The sequence below is a fragment of the Aethalodelphis obliquidens genome, unplaced genomic scaffold (assembly GCF_003676395.1).
Source record: "Aethalodelphis obliquidens isolate GAN/ISIS:26980383/991018 unplaced genomic scaffold, ASM367639v1 scaffold1, whole genome shotgun sequence".
Classification (NCBI taxonomy): domain Eukaryota; kingdom Metazoa; phylum Chordata; class Mammalia; order Artiodactyla; family Delphinidae; genus Aethalodelphis; species Aethalodelphis obliquidens.
Genome location: NW_020837945.1, coordinates 48,132,551 through 48,154,660, shown reverse-complemented (window position 1 = coordinate 48,154,660; position 22,110 = coordinate 48,132,551). Strand labels below are relative to the sequence as shown.

The 22,110-nt window shown below is 38.9% G+C and overlaps 1 protein-coding gene across 1 annotated transcript in view; it reads left to right on the top strand.

Annotated features, from left to right (window-relative positions):
- Positions 1 to 22,110, top strand: part of ABI3BP (ABI family member 3 binding protein) — a 263,592-nt gene that overhangs the window by 200,113 nt on the left and 41,369 nt on the right. The window contains exons 48-55 of the mRNA XM_027103558.1: positions 2,043 to 2,102; positions 2,686 to 2,733; positions 3,557 to 3,637; positions 5,974 to 6,051; positions 10,450 to 10,515; positions 12,408 to 12,482; positions 19,906 to 19,983; positions 21,484 to 21,588. Coding sequence (XP_026959359.1) covers positions 2,043 to 2,102; positions 2,686 to 2,733; positions 3,557 to 3,637; positions 5,974 to 6,051; positions 10,450 to 10,515; positions 12,408 to 12,482; positions 19,906 to 19,983; positions 21,484 to 21,588 — 591 coding nt within the window. The remainder of the gene's footprint in view (positions 1 to 2,042; positions 2,103 to 2,685; positions 2,734 to 3,556; positions 3,638 to 5,973; positions 6,052 to 10,449; positions 10,516 to 12,407; positions 12,483 to 19,905; positions 19,984 to 21,483; positions 21,589 to 22,110) is intronic.

Below are 22,110 nucleotides of genomic sequence, written 5' to 3'. Positions count from 1 at the left end.
TCACCTGCTTTAGAACGTCTGGCATGGCAGTTATTAAATCATCCCTTCATGGCTAGAAAGTGCCAATTGCAGCAGCAGGGATCCACATTAGTCTAAATTCCTCAGGAAACTAAGGCAGGCCGGCAGTGAATCATGTATTTACAGTATATGGTGGATTTATTGGTAGCACATTTCTTTTTAGCTTCTCGTTTCCTTAATCCGGCTCCTCTCTGTATAGTCTAGCACTGCAACCAGTTAGGATGTTTATAAACTCAGACTGCTCTGTATGGCCGTGACCTTCTCAGACGCACACCAAAGTGCCTTCTCCCTCACCCTCCAGATAACAGTTAGTTTGATTTACAACTGGAAATTCCTCGTATTTTACCCCTTCAGTCCTTAAAAATACTACATAGCAAAGGTGAAGTGTTCACTATGGTGATGGGTTTTCTTTAACTTTGTGCACCACTAATCTTTTTGAAGTTACCTTTTTAAAAAAAAAGTCCAGATATCAAGTTCCCCTGGTGGTTACCCTTTAGCTCATAGAAGTTCTAATGGAGTCACATTTCGTTTCAGTGGACCAAATTCCACGACTGTGATTTCACTCGCCCTTGCTTAGTGGCCTAGACTAAGAACAGATGTGATGTGCACGTTAAATGTGATCCCAAAAGCCATAAAAGAGAATGAATGTCCATCTTATATAATCTGTTTCTACACTAATGATAAAGTGCTGCTTGTCCACCTCATGGTACAAAAGTTTTCTTCATCTTTCTCGGAGGCAGAGTTGTAGCCTGAATCCTAATTTTTTTCCTCCAGCACCATATAAGATGCAAGAAAGTTACACTGCATACCTAAGGGTATTTATGAATTCGGTGTGGTAGGAAAGCTTTTCAGTGAGTGAGTAGGGTTGACAAGGACCTCCTTTCAGGGAAACTAAGTTAAAGAAATACGTCATCTTGCTCCTGCAAGGAGATTTGCCATAGAAATCTGGTACTAACAACAGGCAAATCACCCTGGTATTTTCCCCAATGAGAGATAAGGTATCAAGTTCCCAGCCTACCATTTTATTTTGCCGAAGTAGAACTGGACACAGGCATTAAAAATATACTGGATATCAGGACTGAATATGATTATTGTTTAGTGTATATTTTTCTCCTTTGTTTTCATGTTCTCATATGTCAGGAGGCCCTAATACCTATACTTAATACCTATTATACTAGAAGCCATATCACTAAGAATGACAAAACTGGCAACATTTATCTAACATTTACTATGTAACAAGCACTGTCATAAACTTTACATTCAGTATCTTCTAATGAGTGAGTGATCCTTCCTGCTTTATCTTCTCCCCATAATAACTGTTAGTGCCTTTTAGAATAAAACTTTGTTCTTCCCTTAGATATTCAAGAGTTTTGCCTTTCTTCCTGTTTTCCTCAATTTGCAGGCCATTTCTTTCTTTCTTTTTTTTTTTTTTTGGTACGCGGGCCTGTCACTGTTGTGGCCTCTCCCGTTGCAGAGCACAGCCTCAGCGGCCATGGCTCACAGGCCCAGCCGCTCCGCGGCATGTGGTATCTTCCCGGACCAGGGCACGAACCCGTGTCCCCTGCATTGGCAGGCGGACTCTCTACCACTGCGCCACCAGGGAGGCCCAGGCCATTTCTTTAAGATAATGTTGTTTCTATTGCTGTCAGTGGAATTTTAGCAGGAATATCAAATGGCAGCTATAACCTCTTCAGACAAAAACTGACCTATTACTTTGAAGACAACTTGAGGGAGACCTACCTCCTTGTGTTTAATTACATTAGTTTTTTCTTCCTTTTTTTTTCCCTCAACAGAATCTTCGAAATGACCTGTGACCAACTTTGTTTTACTGCCATTAGAACCTTTCCTACACAGTGACATTTTTCCATCTCAGAAAGATGGTCCTCTTCTTGGCTTAGCCCTTTAGCCATTGTGAAAACATCTTGGCTTCATTCATGCTTCCCAGGGTTTTAGGTCTATGGGTTAAGTTTCACTCCAAGTATGACATTTAGAGTGCACAGTGTTTTATAATCTTTTTCTTTCAGTTCCAAGAGATGTGCTCCTTCCCCATAAACCAGACCCTGAAGTCTCTCAGAGCGAACCTGGTAAATGAATTGTTTTATTTTCCCAGTTAGGAAGTGTATTTTTCGAAAAATATTCTTGAGGTAAATATATTTTTGGAATGATTGTGATGTGGAAGAAGTTCTGAGAAAATTATGGGTAGAAAATGTGTATTTCTTTTGGGGAGGTTTAATCATACAATCTGCTTGACAAATTTTTCCCCATGAGAGAATAGTGTAGAATTAGTTTATTTTCCCTGAAAGTATTTTTGTTGAATAGAAAATCATGCTAAATTTATAAGATATAATTATTACCTGAGCCAACCATTTTCACCTTCTTTCAGAATGTAAATATAGCTACATTCCAAATGTGGGTATACTTTTAAGTTAAAAATATGGGTGCCTAATCAAATTTTCCTCATAGTGACAGTGAACAAAAACTTTAAAGTTTTAGTTGAACTAAGTTCCCTGGGTGTCACCTAAGGTATAGAATTTTCTCGTATTTATTATGATCCTAAGAGAATGTTTAAATGTTCAAACGGGTACATTGTAGAGACACAGAAACTGGGTTTACTTCACCAGGTAGTAATTCTCATAAATATATTTCTTTGGTTTGCTTTTGGCCTAGTTCTGCAACCTGTTACCTTTAGAATTGATCTGCCAGAGACAACACTAGGTAATGGTTTTCCCATTTGACCCACTCTAATTATTTTCCTGGCTGCCATCAAGATTGCAGGTCTTTCTCAAATGATCACATTGAAACATCATCTGTCCTCAGTCCTCTTCGTTGTTTCATTCTCATTATTTTTACTCTTTCCAAAATAGAAAGGCAGTGGTTTCAAAATAGAAGGGCAATGTTCTAAAGGTTTGCTCTGAAGACCAACTTAAGACAGCTCGCTACCGAGCCCATTCTCACTTACCTCATTTGTCTCTGTGTTCAGAATGATTCCACCTTACTCACGCCCACCTAGTTAACTTTTTCTGCTGGTTTAGTGGTTCTCAGCTGTGGTGTTATAACCCACTAACATGCTGTGGAAGATGCTGGCAAGTAATTATTATTAATATTGGTCAAAATACTAAAGTTTGCCACCCGTTTATTTTTTAAAATAAACTTGAACAGACGCCAGGTGCTTGCCACAGTGATGATATTCTCTCTCCTGTTGTAATCCTATGTGCTCTCTTGGATGGGAGAGCTGCAGCTGACAGACCAAGGACCATGTCTTACCCACACCCATCTTAACCAGCTATGGTCATAGAGTATGTCAAGCACTGAATGTCATTTATTATCTATCCTGGTGGAAAAAACAGTTGAGAACCATTATTCTATGTTCCACAGTCATCTTCCTGAAGGTTCTATGCACACTTAACTTTCTTCTTCCTGACTCACTTAATGTTTTCTGTTTTTCTATTTCAAATAAAGGAATCTCATGTAATATTATTCTGGCCGGGTGCTGGCTTTTGAATCTAAAGATTGACAACCTTGGTACTTGTCTTTTCAGCTCCTTTAGAGACACGAGGCAGCCCTTTCATTCCTATGATTTCACCGAGTTCTAGTCAAGAGGAACTACAAACCACTCTGGGTAAATTTTGTTTTACTATTTCAGTCCATTGAGGACTTAACATTTTAGGAATTGCCCTTAAAGTAGCCATATGTACTTTTGTGTTCATAGATTTCCAAACCACAGAGGGTCTCTTTTTATCATTATAAAAAAATACCCATTTCACTTGATTCTTTTACATTAACTGTATATTTGTCCTTCTAATATTTATGCTGATTTCTAATATAAAAGGAGAATATTTTGAAACATCTTGACAAAATTCCAATTATTATTATTATTTATTTATTTTTTTTGCGGTACACGGGCCTCTCACTGCTGTGGCCTCTCCCGTTGCGGAGCACAGGCTCCGGACACGCAGGCTCAGCGGCCATGGCTCACGGGCCCAGCCGCTTCGCAGCATGTGGGATCCTCCTGGACCGGGGCACGAACCCGTGTCCCCTGCACTGGCAGGCGGACTCCCAACCACTGTGCCACCAGGGAAGCCCTCCAATTATTTTTTTAGAAAAGAATCTTCCCAAAGTATATCAATGCTATATTCTCTTGTTGCTTTTTCATATTTGGAACTACATTTGGGAAGAAAAATTTCATCTAGTATTTGAATATCTTTTGGGGGCTAACTGCAATGCCAAGCAATAGGAATTCCAAAATAAAACTGTTTTAAAGGTTACCCTGGAGAGCTCGCCATCTAATATGAAGACAGGATTTAGCAGTAGCTGTGCTACCCAGTCTTCTACATGTATTTTTAAATTTAAGGCACGTAACAACTTTGTGAGGCAGTTTCTATTACTTGCCCCATTTTACAGCTTAGAAAATTGAGGCACAGAAAGATTTAAAAATCTGGTTAAGCCATACAGCTAACGTCAGAGCCAAATTGGAACCCACATACTCAGTCACCAGAGCTCCTGGAATTCACCCCCATGTTATACAATACAATGAATTCATAGAGAGATGAGCAGCATGCTGAGCAAGGAAACTACCTGGGGGTATCAGGGAAGGCTTCACAGAGGAGGTGACATGTATGCCGGGTCTTCCAGTTGGAATGAGAGTTGAAGTTAAAGGTGTGAAAGGTGAAAGACAGATAGGGAAGAGACACAGGGTAGAGAATGGCAGCCAGACTAATCTGATGAGCATCTGGGTAGCCTGGAGGAACACAGATGCATGAATGAGTCAGTAAGTTTGGTTGGAATGAGCTGGCCAGGCTTTCGAAGAGTTCAGCATCAATGTCTTCACTGTGTGGGAAACCCAATTTTGCCTGACACTTGGCTGAAGATGAACTGGAAAACAAGAGTTCCCAGCTTGTGTTTGTTGGCTTCTCTGCCCTGTCCATGCTACATCCCACATGGCTGTTTAAATCAGTGGTTTTATTTTCCTCCCTTCATCCATTTTCAGATAAACCCATCCCTTGTGTGTGTCTGCTGAAATGAAGTTACTGATCACATTTTAAAATGGAATCCTTTTCAAAGGAAAAACTTTTAAACTGAATGAGCAAATGTATCCTAATTACCAAATACTCATCTATTGTAGCCTAGGCCCTCAAAGTCAACATTACCCACGATGGCAAAGTCAAAAGTACTTATCAAGAACCAGTGCTGGATGTGCTAATTATCTAAATTCCACTCCCTGTTTTTTTTTTTTTAATGTACCCCATTTACTGGACCAACTATTACAAGAATCTCTCTTATGAGCAGAATCCAGATTATAAAACAGGCAGAAAATAAGATGACAACATATTATTTGCACCAAGTATTTCCTTGGATCCAGTAGGTAGCAAAGTGAACAGTGTAATTTGCTATGTCGGTATGATGTTGTAATGATTTCAAGATAATATGGGACTGGGAGTATTGCCATACTTATTTTTATTTTGTCAGGAGTAATGTACCAGTATGGCAATAAACAAACTTTGATTTTCACATGAGACAAATAGGATATTTATTCTTCTATGGTGTAAATACACATTATTTTCTATGACCTATTTTTTTTCCAGCTCACCTAAATAGTTTGTGGAGCTCATGAAATAGGGAGGAAACATGAAGGCAATAATACATAAAGACAGGAGGCATATCCAAGAATATAGCCACGTCCAGTATCATGAAACGATGATTCTGAACTAAAAGCTTTTGAAATCCTTATAATAATCATTAAAATAATAGTGCAAGAAGACAGTAAATATAATAAATGAGAGTTATTAAAATATACCATTATCTTTGACATACGATGGTTATTGGGCATAGTTATTAATGCAATTTACCCTTTTATCACCGCACGGGATAGAAAAGAGTAGGGTTTGTTTGTTTCCTTTTTGACCCATTCATAATGATAATCGTTTAAAGCCAGCCATCTTACTGTGTTTCCTCCAGCAGAAACAGACCAATCCACCCAAGAACTCTTCACAACTAAGTTTCCACGAACAACTGAATTGGCAAAGACAACTCCGGGTAATGCTATTTCCCCACCTCTGGATAGTAACTTTTCCTTCTTTTTTAAGCAGGAAGAAAATTTTCTTTTAAGAATGTAATTTTTCATCACAGTGAGTTAAGTTTTTTCATTGCATAGGTACAGGACATCAGCCAAATAGGAATATTTGTATGAATACCAGTTGAATGTAGGAAAGACAATTTCTTTAGTTAGAGCTGTGCTTTTGAATGTATGGTTGACTGCTTCATGCTGATGACTAAGAAAGAGAGCTCCCATTTTTTTTTCCCTTGCTTGACCTTCTTTTGCCTCATTTTCCACATCTAATAAATAAGAATCTTTATTTCCTTCTCCTTCTTCTCCTCCTTTCTCTCTCTCTCCTCCCTCTGTCCCATCTCCCAAACTTGATCAATGTGTTGGTATTGTGGCCTGAGAAAGGAAACTCGTAACAAGAAAAATCATTTTTTAATGATGAATTAATATTAAAACATCCAAGAAGCTTTATTCGGGGGTCTCCTTATATTATTTTTTCCTTCTACTTTTTGGGCAGTTAGCTCATCTACACAGAGCTGCCTCTCACATCTTCATGCTCTCGGTAGTCTTTCCTTTTTATATCTTTCTGTCCTACTTGGACTGTAACCAGTTGCAGATTTCTAGTATTTTCGTGTTTTCTTTTTTTCCCCTTAATTACGCTCTTTTGCCCATGTCTACCTCTAGCATATGGGAGAAAGCCCAAAAAACAAGGGCAAATAATTTTTAAAGAGTTGTAAGACAAATTTATTGTACTCAATTGTCAGTTATAACTGGGGAGGGAGCTTTGTGGAAGAAACAAAGCAATATGAGGAGATGATAATTAAAGAAATCTAATCTTAAGGTATATATTTTATAATAAGCAGAGCAGTACTTGTTCTAAATAAACATGACTGACAATACTCTCTACAGTACAGGACAGTTCTTGTAAATTTTGTAAAACTTTTGAACTTGTTTCATTTAATTTTTATAATGGTTTAAATGTTTATTTTATTATTTACTTTATTACCTTTCTACTTATTTTTAAAATAAAGTTAATATACACAGAAGTAAGGAGCCAGTATAATGACAGCCCTCCCACACCCTCATTACTAGCTTCAGCCATTAACAGCAGGTGTTCAAACCTATTATATCCATACCACATCCTGATTTTTATATGTTTATTTTTTAATGTTTTTGCAAACCTCTTTAATGTCTGGCTTGATAGAAGATAGCTGGATTCTCATAATCAAACACATTGATGTTTTTACAGCAAAACATATAAATACTTACAATAAGCAGGGTAAACACTTTATTCAGCTCAGGTTGTATTGCCAAATGAGAAAAAGATTTCAGCTTTTTTTTTTTTTTTTTTTTGCGGCGCGCGGGCCTCTCACTGTTGTGGCCTCTCCCGTTGTGGAGCACAGGCTCCGGACGCGCAGGCTCAGTGGCCACAAACCCGTGTCCCCTGCATCAGCAGGCGGACTCTCAACCACTACGCCACCAGGGAAGCCCCAAGATTTCAGCTTTTCAAAGCTTTGTAGATTTCAGAATTGAGGGTAAAAATCATAGACCCGTTCTTTTCTTGTTTTTGCTTTTTCTTACTTTAATGGGAGTATCAATATTTTTATCAAATTGCTTCTAGAACATGGTTTTATTAGATGAGTTTCACAGTTGATTGGTTGTATATCCAGGATCTGATATCATTCTATGAATTGTCTTAACATACTTATATAATGTACTGTATTTTAATTACTTTCTTATGTTCTGAAGATCCTTAGCTTGAGCCTAACTTGTGCAGCTCTGGGATTCACACTTTTCTAGACTCATGCCAAGGCTCTTTAAAGTGGGCTCACCAGAAATGCATTTCCAACCTGGTCCAGGCCAGTAACCCTTCTTGGGAGTAGAGGGTCAACTTTAGTAACAGCACACTGTGTGTCCTAGGATCACCCTCTGACCCAACCCTCATAAATGCGTGCCTGAGCTCTATGGACAAGGAGGTCAATCTACTGTATTATTTTTATTGTGTTGTGTTTTGTTTCTAATAGTAGGTATCAGATGTGCAAGACAGTGCACAACAAGTTGAGAGATGCTGTAGGCGTAAAATTGTTTCTCTTGGTCTTCATACTCCACCCACGCATGTACCAGGCCCTCAGCAGTGGGGCCCAAGTGCTCCAAAGAAACTTAGTGTCTAAAGCCTACAGCATGAACCTACTAGTAGGATCTCTGGCACATTTTCTCTGCGTCATTCTTGCTTCTTTTTCTGCCGATACAATTCCCTGCAGCTATAACCGAAACCCTGACCTAACTCAAGCTTCTCTCCTTTTCCCCTCTCATCTCAACCCATGGTAGAAATCCACTTGGCCAGAGGCATCCTGGGGACATTTTGATTATTTTACTTATTTCAGCCCCCTGATCCGTATGCCACCCAGGGCATAAGGGCTCCCTGGGTGTACCCTTGTACCTTGTACCCTTCTTTCCCTCTCCCTATACTGGGCAAAACAAAGGTCCTTCAAGGTATTTCTCCTGTAATCCTTGTTTATCTATTTTTGATGTTATCTTTGTCAAGTATTTTTAGTGTTCTTTTAAAATAATTTTTATAAAACTCTTTAGATGTGAAGCCATCTTTTAAAATTATTTTTATTATTAGTCACCAAAAGCTATGTGGAGATGATATTTACAATGTTACATTCTCACAATGCACCTTTGTCTTTTTTTTTTTTTTAGTTTAAAATTGAAACCCTCAAGCAGTTTTCTCAAGGCCATGTGTTACCTGGTGATGAGCTATGTGAATAACTCACAGCCCAAACATAAGTTATATTTCAGCTCCTTTATAAAAAGTTCTTTCAAGATTTAAGTAAAGACTGTATAAAAAATAAAACCAAAACTCTGATCCTGTGGCTTTGAAATAATGAATGTAGTGCTGATTATTTCTACACTCTTCTCTGTTTCTTTTCTAAAGTTTTCAAATTCATATGTGTTCTAGAATGATACTAATAAGAGCCATGATTCTTATGTTTCTTTAAGCAAAAGCAATCTAACATTGAAGAAATTAACAAGAAAGCTGAAATATGTTCAACTGACAGGGAATCCTACCACTCTCAAAGAAAATTGAAGAAAACCATTTGCAAATCATCATCACACATTTTAGGGCATGTGAGAATTGATTATTTTTAAATAAATCAGTACCTCTGTTCACTCTAGTTATTTCACTTTGAAAGGAGCACATTAAACCTACAGAGAATTTCAGTATGTGTCTGCTGGTTTTGGCCTGAGTATGGCAAAATTCTACTCATCAGTCCTCGCATAGGAAGTTTATAAATGAGCTACATTATAATCTGTTTTGCAGGTATATTTTTTAATGTGGTAGGCAAGGCATTTGCTGATTTATGGTTACATAAATACCCATTCAAGATGTGAACAAAATCATTGAAATGGTGTAATCTACTTAACAAAGTTTGCAAGAAAATTTTTTCCAGTCTTAGCTAAAGCATGACCAAGAAAGTTGGTGGCAGGAAGCAACGTGGTGTGTCAAGGGTGGCAGAGGAGGGAAGGCAAGGATAGACACATCCCAGGATGGATGCACACCTTAAAAGCTTAGGGAGCAAAAATATTTCAGCTGAGTTTCTCATGAATTTGCCTGCTTACAATGGTCACTAATTTTTTAAATGTATTTGACAACTCTTCGTTAATGGTCCTCACTGTGCCAGGCCCTGGATAACAGGAGCAGGAAGTAACAAGGTGGCATGTTGGTCCAAGGGCTGTCTGAGTTCTTGATCTTTGCTCACCCTCTCTTGATGGGCAGGATACCAGAGGTCATTTTCTCTCATCCCTAAAGCTTTAATGGATGGCACTAAGTGAGTATTTATTCACTTCCGGGTTCATGAGCTAAGACAATTAGATACAGACCACATGTTTCCACTCTTTTCTTCTTACATACCTAAAAATATTTTTCTTTCTGCCTTTAATAGTATTTGTCTCCTTTGGCAAAATAATGTTTCACAGTGACTCCCTAATTGAGAGATGTGAATGGATGGATGGATGGGTTGATGGACAGACACATGGATGGATGGAGGGGTAGAAGGTTGGCTTATATGTTTACCATATTAAGCAACCATGTGGTGAAATAAATGCCCCTGAAAAACATGGACTAAATGATGACTAATCCTTAACACACATTACCAATGACCTCCCTCACTTTGACTGTGTGCATCTTTAATTTCCAGGCATGAATATTTTCACTTGCTTTTTTTCCCTCAGCATCAATGCTGTAATGCATACTTGGAGATTTAAGAATATTCTTTATACTTCCATGCAAAGTGTACAAGTTGTTGGTCTGTAGAGTACTAAATCTCCATTTATTGAGCTCAGGAGTGCTGGTTATTAAATGTGAAGCGTTTCCTCTGTTTCAGCACCACACAGATTGTATACAACTCCTGTGAAGCCCAGAACACCTGACAAACCACACATCAGGCCTGGTAAGTCGTTTCTCTTTCTGATGACCTAAATAATCAGCATATCTAAGAAGATATAAAATGTATTGAGAAATTCCCTGGCAGTTCAGTGGTTAAAACTCCACGCTTCCACTGCAGGGGGCACGGGTTCAATCTCTGGTCAGGGAACTAGGATCCCACATGCTGCATGGCACTGCCAAAAAAAAAATATTGAAACAGCCAAATAAACCAAATGAAGCCTATATATCCTTAAACTGAAATAAATTACATACAAAATTCTGATCCTTGTGGGTAAGTAGAGAGGAAATAATGAATCCATGGAAGTGGCAAGACTTGACTGAGATTTTTAAGGATAATCAGATTTAGATACCACCACGGAAGCTTAACAATATAAAAGCATTTTTAAAATAGTATTTTTGCATAAATCACACACACTCTCCCCTCCTCCTTCAGTTTTCCATGGCAATTATAGAGATAGCATTAGCTATGATATATTACATGTTTCAAATGTTATCTTTTGAGAAAAGACCTCTTCCATTATAAAAGACTTGTTCTGGGAGAATATTTTTACTTGATTCTTTCAGATTAAAAAAAAATGAAAAAACACATTTTACAGGTTTTAAACATCAAAGTAAAGTGAAAATAAACTGGAAAATACTTTTTTTTTTTTTTTTTGGCCACAACATGCATCTTGCAGGAACTTAGTTCCCTTACCAGGGATCGAACTTGGTCCCCAGCAGTGAAAGCACTGAGCCCTAACCACTGAACTGGTAGAGAATTCCCAGAAAATACTTTAAATCTAAATTCACCAAAGGATTTAGGATCTCCCTCACTGGAGCTGTTAGTGAAAAGTTAACTTGGGGGTTGATTTGGTCCATATAAATCACTCCTATGCTAACATACAAGTTGGACCAGAGACCCGGTGTTTTCTGCCCCTTTTCTCCTCTGTGATTCTAAGAAGTTTTAAAGTTCTAAATGAAAAAATGGCTTATAAGCTAACATTCCCGGTGAACATCTCTCCAGGCACATGGAAGAAAGAACAAATACATTTTTCTTTGATTTATGGAGGAGCCCATATTTTTTGGAATAATCCTCCGACTCCATGTGATTTTTCTATCATGATAACTGTTGAGAATTTAACGTGTGGCTGGTTATATTAAACCTTTCTACAAAATAAGGAAACAGTAACAATAATGGCTAACAGTGATGGTGTGCTAACCATGCATCCTGTGGGGTAAGGCTGAGGAAGCTAAGGCTTAAGAAGGGCTGGGAAGTGGATTCGAAGGCAAGCAGTCTGGCTTAAGAACTCACTCTCTTAATCGCGACACACTTAGTGCTTTTCCTTGAAAACTCTGCTAAATGGAAGATAAAAAGCTGACTTCAAGGTTTTTGTACTATTATGACTCTCAACAGAGCAGGAGAGAAATTTCAATGGTTTTATCATAGTTCTGAGTTTAACGGTGGACTTGGGCCAAGATTATGAGGAAGCATATGTACCTAGAGACTCCTCCAAAAGGACCACGAACTTATGTGTTAGGAGGCCTTGACAAATAAATACACATCAAGTTTTGGGTTTTCTTTCGGCATATGTAGTCCTGATCTTTCTTCAGTCCCATTTTGGAATGTATCTAGTGCTTATCAATGAAGCCAGCTAGTTCCCACTTAGAAATATAAATTCCCTCTATTTTTTCAAGCCCAGTGATCACCTCAGAGTACATACTCAGGTCTCAAATTCAAGTCTATGATTTTTATACCAGACTTGTGATTTCTATATTCTGAACAACAGTTTTTGGTGAGTCATCATATTTTTATCGCCCAGTTAAATGACTTCCAATTCTCTGGAAAGTTTTATTTTCCTTGGCTACAAATTTTCAATTAAAAAATGTCTAAACTACTTATTTCCCACTTTATTGTAGTTCTGAATAGGACAACTGCAAGACCTAGTAGACCCAAACCCAGTACAATGCCCAAAGGGAATGGAATGGAAACAGGTAATGATCACCAATTTATTTCCTTTTGATCCTATTAAACTCTAAATGTTTTCATTCAATTTTTATAATTTTGTTGAATGCACATTTCAATTCCTTTTTTTACCAGTTTTGTTAGTACAGCCAGTTTGGGAAGTTCATAGAATTGAAACTTGTAATTCATTCCGAAGTCAAAATTTCAACAACAACAACAAAATTTCAAATGTCTCTGAAAAGATTAAAATATAGTTTTTCACTTTTCTCAGCCTAGTCCACTAAATCAGCTACAGCTACAATATATGGTCTTGATTCTTAAAAATATCCTGAATATGAATTATTGAATTAAAATATCAAAAAAGCTGTTTCCCTAACTTCAAAACACTTTCTATATACAGGTTTGGTCTTTGAGATTGTTATCACTTCGTTTTCCAGTTTATAATTTCGCAAATACCACTGAAATTTTTTTAATACACCCAGATCTGTTAGCCACCTGGAATATGACATTTAAATGAGAAGAGCAGTTAGCAAATGATCACCCTGGTTACAAGCATATCAGTGTTTCCAAATCATTCAGTTTGATTCAGTGACATTGCCCTAATCCAGTCTGGTCTATGGAATATCATACAGATAAAAAGAACAATGATCTGATAAAAGTTCAAACACTCAACTCACTAAGTGGATAAATGGTAGTTATTAAATGCCTTAATATGGGATTGCATTGTTCCCTTGAAATGTTTTTTAAATAGTGCAAATCTTGTGCCTGCTTGTGTAAAAAAGCATAAAAATTAGTTTATTTAATATGTATATATAAAATCAACCCATAATTATTCCCTAATGAGAAAGAGATATGAATACTACCTGAAGACATGTATTCAGTCTAAAAACGATTTAGGGGCTTCCCTGGTGGCGCAGTGGTTGAGAGTCTGCCTGCCGATGCAGGGGACGTGGGTTCGTGCCCCGGTCTGGGAGGATTCCACATGCCACAGAGCGGCTGGGACCGTGAGCCATGGCCGCTGAGCCTGCGCGTCCGGAGCCTGTGCTCCGCAACAAGTCTCTTACCAGGACTTCTTCAGTTTAATTAGTTGGTTGCTGGTAGAAATAGATTGATGGACTACTGAGCCCACACGCCACAACTACTGAAGCCTGCACACCTAGAGCACGTGCTCTGCAAAAAGAGAAGCCACCATCACAATGAGAAGCCCACGTACCGCATTGAAGAGTAACCCCTGCTTGCGGTGACTAGAGAAAGCCTACGTGCAGCAATGAAGACCCAAGGCAGCCAAAAATAAATTAATTAATTAATTAATTTTAAAAAATGAGCAGACAGGATATTAGCAAGAATAGAGATCTAAACAGCACCATCAACCAAATAGACTCACACAATTATGGTGAAATGACATGGGGCAAAGGTATAGAGGCAGTTCAACAGAGAAAGGACAGTGTTTTCAAAAGATGGTGCTGGAAAAACTGGATATCTGTATGCAAAAACACTAAACAAAACAAAAACTAAGCAAACAAAGAACTCCCCTACCTAAACAAAAAGGAACTCAAGGTGGATCATAGATCTAAATGTAAAATGTGGGGCTTCCCTTGTGGTGCAGTGGTTAAGAATCCACCTGCCAATGCAGCGGGCATGGGTTAGAGCCCTGGTCCAGGAAGATCCCGCATGCCGCAAAGCAACTAAGCCTGTGTGCCACAACTACTGAGCCTGCACTCTAGACCATGTGAGCCACAACTACTGAGTCCATGTGCCACAACTACTGAGCCCATGTGCCACAACTACTGAAGCCCGCATGCCTAGAGCCCATGCTCCACAACTAGAGAAGCCACCTCAATGAGAAGCCCACGCATCACAATGAAGAGTAGCCCCTGCTTGCAGCAACTAGAGAAAGCACACGTGCAGCAGCGAAGACCCAACACAGCCAAAAATAAATAAATAAATACATAAAATTTATTTAAAAAAAAAAGAAAAGAAATAGGTTGATAGGCACAGGTAAACAAAGCTGAGCTCATTGTTTCCCCTTTCCTTGCTCCACTACCATCCCCAATCAAAATGTGTTGCACATGTTCTATGTTCTGATGTCTGTCTATTGGGATCCCCCTTCAGGGAAGGACTTGCCTGACCTACCTGAAGGGAATGAAGTCAACAGACAGTATCCCACTGTCATATCCTTCACAGTCAGCCTCAGCTGAGAGGGCCTTGATCGGAGATATGGGTGGTACATCTCCTTGTCTACCACAACATATAACAACCAAATGATATTTACCTCAGGAATGCAAGATTGGTTTAACATTCAAACAAATTAGTGTAATTTACCACATTAAGAGAGCAAAGGAAAACATCATATGATCATCTCAATAAATTAAAAAAAAAATCAACCATTAGACAAAATTCAAAAAACATTCATGATGAAAACTCTCAGAAAACTAGGAATAGAAGGAATTTTCCTCACTCTGATAAAGGGCATCTGTGAAAAACCTACAGCTACCATCCTGTTTTACAAGGAAAGTTTAAATGTTTTTCTTCTAACATCAAGAACATAAGCAAGGATTCCTACTTTTACCCCTTCCGTTGAAAATAGAAGCAGAGTGTTAAGCCAGTGCAATAAGGCAAGAAAAGAAGTAATGGTATAAAAATTGCAAATTACAGATGCCATTGTGTAGCATATTATGAAAGGAAAATTTAACACCTCTTGAAGTATTTGCCTGGGGAATAGTGTCTTGAGAAATTGGTGAGAAAAAGAATGTTTTTAAATCTGTTCTCTTCAGGTTGTAGACTTACATGAGTCCACATTACTTAGACTGTGCCTAGTTTTGATCTAACTTGTTAATAGAAATGCAGGTATTCACATCAAGTTTCTTTTCTTTCTTCTCTGACCCAGTCCTACTATCTCATTCATACTCACTTCTAACCTCTATTGAGTCTTAATGAGATACCATTTTTGTGTTAACTGATTCCTTATCCAAGTTTGACATTTCACCCATAATATGTATGTTTGTTATCCATCTCACATATATTTTCCTATAGCTTTTCTTGCTGAAGTTTTCAGCACAGATATTTTACATATAAAAAAATCAGTTGATAAAAGGATGTGTTTAGGATTTATAGGACATATCCTTCATGATTTTAGGCCACTTAATGTTGTGCCTTTGGAAAACTAAAAAAGAAAGATTCTGAGGCCTCAAAACTATGGTCCTTGATTCTTTGGGCCTCTACACAATTCTTTCAATGATTCCATAAGCCCCAGGAATCTTTAAATTATCTTGAGCAAAGTTTCTTGATTTATAACATCATTATAGATATTTACCCTGCTTTATGTTTATTTCACATGTATATGTATAAATATTTCTCCACCTTAAAGTTAGAAAGTAGCCTTCAGAGAATGAAGTTTTAAGTAGCTCATTTTCCCAGCAGTCTGCTTTTTCAGGGTTTCCAGAGATGTATCTCAGCTTAATTATGTTCTACATGTTATAACCAACTTGAGATCTGACTCCAGAGATGCAACAGCATGCCCTAGACCAAGGGGATTGCACAGAGTACAATCCCACAGACCAAACCCAGCTCACTGTCTTTTTTTCGTAAATAAAGTTCTATAGAAACATGGCTTGCTTTCACAATATAGTGGCAGAATTGAATAGTTGTGACAGAGACAGTATGGCCCACGGAGCTGAAAATATTTACTGTCTAACCCCTGCCAGAAAAAATTTGCCCATTCTGTGCTAGACAATCTCTCCAACTTTCTCCCTATGGAAGGAAGCTGCTGAGTTGTGCAACTATTCTTTCATTCAACTGACATTTATTGAAAGCCCATTATGTGCCAGGCAAAATGTAGTTTGGGAAGCACTTGGCACATGCGGTTTGGCAGATATATTAGATACCTGAACCCCAAACTCCTTTCTCTACTCCTTCTTCTCCTAATGAGGAATCCACACTTCACTGACCCCACACGGAGTGTGCCTGACAACAAGAACCCAGACTCCTCCAAGGTGAGGAATGTGTTTGTCTGAGCTGTGGCTAAATCTTCCAGTCTGCTGGCTCATCACCCCTGACTTTTTAGCCAGGTGCTAAGGTTTGGAGACAAGGGTGAGGAAACCAATCATCCATAAATACCACTCCTTTTGGTCACAGGGAATAGTCTCTGTTACATTTGGAAATTGATTCCCAGTTTACTGTGTTTGTTTGCAAAGCTTCTGTTACCATGGTTAAAAATACCCAAATCCTTACTTCATTTTTGACAATAAATTGCTAAAGGGTGAACTATGTAAATCCAGATATTTTTGGAGAAGTCCCATATGGCAATGGAGGTTCACACTGAAGCTGAAGTCTTGGTTCTTCCAGAGCCAACTCTGCCCTTTAGAAAACAGTGGATTAATCCTGCCTGAGGGAAAAAGAATTCAGGTCACAGCCTGGGCCAGACTGGCTGATTGCCAATTCCTGAGGATTCTTTCTCTGCAATAGCTCTTATTGGCTTCTCCTTTGCCCTCCCATTGCCTCTCTGCTACCTTTGGCATTTATTTGCTCTCCTCATTTCAGGGCCGCAGAAGTTCACTGGTCTCCAGGTCCTGTGCTCACACTGCTCCTGGCTGACATGCAAACCACAGCTAGGTGGAACCAAGGCCAGAACTAGAGCTCAGTCTCCTGTCCGCTGTTCAATGCTCTTTCCCTGCGTCCCGCAGCTGCCTTCTGCTGGGTTCTTACCAACATTCTCATCCACTACTGGCTTTTCTCTGTTTCTAAAGGCTGGACAAAGTCCAGTTTAGCAGCTGACATTCTATTGATTTGGGTACTTAACCTATAAGAATTGTAACAGTATGATGCTTCCATCTCTGCCTATACAGAAAGTGACAGAAAATGGCTCGTTTCTGCTGATTTCTCCTGTAACTGGAAAAGAGGCCAGGGATGTTTACATGTTTGATCTTATTCATAAAGTAATCCTGCAGACTTTTGTATTCTCTCCTACATCTCCATTTCACCAGCCTGTGACTTGTTGGATTTGCATGTGCCTGGTTGGGAAACCATGTCATCCTTGTATTTCTGAGTCCCACACACCAGTGGCATGGATGAATGACACGTGCTTGCCAGCCATGGCTGTTTAGCCCTTACCCAGTGGTGGCACTTCAAACCACCCAAAAGAAAAAGTATAGGACTCGAGGGCTAAAGCCAGAGTCATTGTGAAGAGTAAGAGAAGCGTTAAAAACAAAATTCAACCAAGTAAATTTGAAGATTTAATTGGCTTTATTCAACAATTTCTGAATCAGGCAGCTTCCCATTTAGCAACCAGAAGGGCACTCTGAAGGGTTGTACAAAATGAAAGGTTTTTTTTTTATAGGAAGAAGGGTGGGGCAAGGGAACTATTAGAAAAAGAAAAGAAAATACTATTTTTAGGCCAGGACAACTTCTTTTTGGGTAGAAGGGAGTTGCATGGGTTTTAAGTAGATTGCCTCTTCTTCCTCCGGGGGATGAAGGGCGCAGTGCTGACCAGAATATTCCAGACTGGTTGATTGAGATTACATTTCTGGGGAAGGTCAAAACTGCAGTTAAGTCAGCTTTTAAGTCTAGGCTTGGTGTCATGGGCTTTAGCACAAGTGATGCCGTTTTGGGCCTGTGGTTTTCTCTTTAACATAGGGAAGAAGATGACAGGAAAAAGCACTCTGTACTATCCCAATTAGTGCTTAGGAGATGGGCTTTGGAGCTGGGCACACATGGGTGTGAATGCCTCCACTTCAGCTGTGAGTCCTTGGGCAAGTGCTTACTCTCCCCTTGCCTTGGGTTTCCTCATCTGTGAGACCCGGGTGGTATCTCCCACCCAGAAGAGTTGTATGGATCAAATCACGTCATGAATATGTAAGGCGCTTGCGCAGTACTGGATCAAAATACTTTGTTTTCTTAAGGGTGGAAAGATTTGGAGAAAGGCTATGAAGAAGGATCTACTGAAGTCACACATAGCCTACTAAGCTTCTAGAGGATATAATACAGTTTTACCCTCAAAAAATAGTGGTAAATCAGATCTCAGCAAGCCACGTTATCCTGGTGACACAAATGAAAGCACTCTGCCTTCCCTTAAGCCATGGACAGAGTAACCACCCAAATGAGTCACTTCCCACCTCCATTACCACTAAGAGGAGGGCACAGGAAGAAAACTAATGAGCTATTTGTTCTCACAATGCCTGTGGGATGAGCCACAAAATAGTCAGTGACCACAGAAACATTTTATTCCTACCACAAATCAACAGCAGTTGATTCGTGGCTACATACATTCACCTTGATTTTATATGTTATCTCTTATTCAAATAGCAGAGGGTGTGGGATTGTAATATTGGGTTTCATAAATTAATGTTAATCATAATTATTATTATAACTGTTAATAATACTAATAAGTTAATATTATAATGCTGACTAATGCCCATTATAGTTATAATAATTTCATAAATTAATGTAAAAATATCAGCTTCTGTTGTATACTTAATATATCTGCCTACACGTTAAATGAGACTGGGTGTATAATGTCCCTACAGAGTCCTGGAACTCAAAACAGGGTTGTTGTTGTGCTTGTCCTTGTTAATATACTAACTAGCATTTTAATTCAATGTTTATTCTTATTTTTTAATTGGTGAATTAGAGTCAGGTCCTCAGAGTATGGATTCTCTTTTTAGGGTGAGCCATTATATCTAAGATAATATTTACTTTTGAGATTCTAAAAAACGTCTGTTCCTATTATTTCTTAATGAAGACTGCCGGCCACATCAGGGAAGATTATTTTATAATGTAAAAGAATAATAATTTTTAAAAAGCAGGACAAAAGCTAAATTGGTTCCCTCTACCCTTAGGATTGCTACCCAAAACCCTAGAACCAGATTGTGTTTGAGGGACTTAGGAGATAAAATAGCACGCAAAGTAATTTTCAGGTCAGTTTCTTCCAAACAGCAATTTGGAATTCTAGGCGTGCCCAGGCCTAATTTACAAATCTCAAAAGCACAGATCCAGTCTGTGGCCTAACCAGCCTTCTAGCCAAGAACTCTCAAAATATATTTTTAAAGTCAATTCATTAAGTACAAACCCAAACACACTGGAATTTTAAGGGTTTTCATTGGGGTAGAGGAGTTGGAGAAAAGTTTTTTAAAAACCACAAAATTTGCCCATGAATATTGGCAAAAAGAAAAAAATAGCCAATCACTGTAGATGAACTACTCCTAGCAAAACAATATCACCCAGGCAGGCAGTGCAGGGTGGGCATCATAGAAAATTCAGGCAAAACCACGTTCTGCAATCAAACACTAACTCTGCAGAGAAAAAATCACAACTAATGAATGCAGTAGGGCTTTAAGGTTTTTTCCTATACACAGATGGGAGAAGCCCATCAAACTCTCGGAGCACAATAAGTTTCTGTGAAGACTACTTACCACATTTTTTGCTATCTATTTATTCTGTCATCCTCTCTGCTCACAGGGGTCAAGCAAGCACCACTGCCATCCGGTGCTGATGGAAATGTGTCAGTGGACTCTTCTTACTCCACAAAAAAAACAGGTAAGGAATAAAATGCTGACTCCCTCACTCAGCTCTGCTCCGAAACTTGTAACTGCAAGTTACATGTGCTGCAGCAAAAAAAAGTAGCATCCTCACCGTCCCCAAAGCATCAGAACCATGCTAACAGTACAGGGGTATTCCTAGATAAACATACCAAAATATTATCTTCAGGAAAATAAAAAGCACTTTATGCACAAATTGAATATTAATAAGTACCTCTAACGAGGCACTGATTTAATAATTACTTTATATAATGTTCTGAGGGGCCACAGTGGACAAATGCTGAAGCGTAACGGTGGATTCTACCTTTCATCATATACAAGTTTTGTTCTTATGTAATTTATTATAATATCCTTTTGCCTGAAATGATTTATGTTTCTAATTTGAGGCTGTGCTCTATATAATAGGCCAAAATTATGAAGCGATAATATCTTTGCATTGAATAAGAACTCTGTGCTTTTAAAAGGATGCTGTGAAACCTACTCTGATGTATTAATGTCTGGGTTAGAGATCTGTATTGTATCCTCACCACTCACTCTCCCTCCCGCCCTGCAGTACATGCACACACGTGCACAATTCCTAATATCCCAGGAAGTACTTAAAGCCACAGGGTATTTTCCTGGATTGTCAATTTTACTTGAAGATTTTTAAACCAACATATTATGCAAAGAAAGAGATGAATTTTTAAGCTATAACACAAGACTTAAAAGAAAATTTGGGTTAAGGTGGTCTGCTCCAGGTACCTCTAGCCTTGTCCACCTTTGTGCAGATTATAAAAAGGTGTCTCTTCCCTTTGCCCTTCGGGCAAACCATTTAGAAAAACGTTCCTTTCCTCTGGGCTGGCAGCCTTGCACCAGGGCTCATGGGTGTGTGAGAGAGCAGAGTGGATGTGAAACTTTGCCTTCCACTTACAGCTCCCTGGCCAGGTGCCCGTGTGTGGTGACTCTGCTCTCCATGGCCACAGGCTTATTGCTTCTGCCATCAGGGCTATTTTGTTGTAATCGTTTGAGAAGTTCTGAAAGTGTTTGTTTAATTATAATTACATAATAGAGTTGGAGGATGGAGTGGAACACCTACTAAAGGAGAAATTATATGCTTTACCAACTCAAAGCTAAAATGGTGTAGGAATTGTAGCCTGCAAATCAAAGGCAATTGGAAATAATGAGACACAGAAATGCTACTGTCGAGTCTATATAGGAAACTAAAGATGATAAATTCTATACATCTATTTTCTACTTTTCCTTTCAAAGGGCAGATGTACTGATATATTTTCATCTATAATTAGAGAATATTTTACCCATACACAAATGTGCTTCGTTATCCCTGGGTACGTTACAAGCACTAATTTAGAAGAACATCAGAAAGTATTGCAGGCACTTTTCTGTAGAATCTATTCTCTCTCATCCAGCTGCTACTTGTCAAACATTATATATTTTTAAAACCCATGATTTTTATAGAGTGAATCCTTATGACCACTTTATCTGTAATATAATCTCCTAGCCACAATCCCAGGCACTCGTCGCCCACCCTTGCCACCTAGACCCATGCCCCCACGAAGAAAGCCTTTACCACCAAATAATGTCACCGGAAAGCCAGGAAGCGCAGGTACGTCAATCACATACCTTCCTTCTCCCTCCTTGATCTCACTGGCCAAACGCAAGCCCTTCTTGGTGTGATAGCTCAAGCAATGGACGAGCCCTTGGTGTGTGTGACATATGCCTGTTTTGGCCCCAAAGACCAGACTGTACATTATAGTTTTGAGGACTCACATCCTGATTCTGGGTGGATGGGGTGAAAGCAACCACCCATGTCCATCTAGGCCAGTTTGCTTCTTAGATGCTGTGTGCTTTGTGCTGAGAGAGAAGCTATCACAATTTCTTCAAAAAGTAGATTATTTTGGATGAGATGTTTTGTGCTGCCAACCCACCAGGTGTAATGGAAAATATCGTCCACTCATCATCCTGTCTCTTGAGATAGAATCTTTTACATCTCATTGATAGCTCCCTTGTCCACCAGCCTTCATGCTGACCCCAGTATTACGGTGCAAGGGGAAAGATTGGGAACTGGAATACTCAGGGTGACTGAGCAGGTCTAGCCTGTTGCAACAAGGCAGGAATATATTTTAAA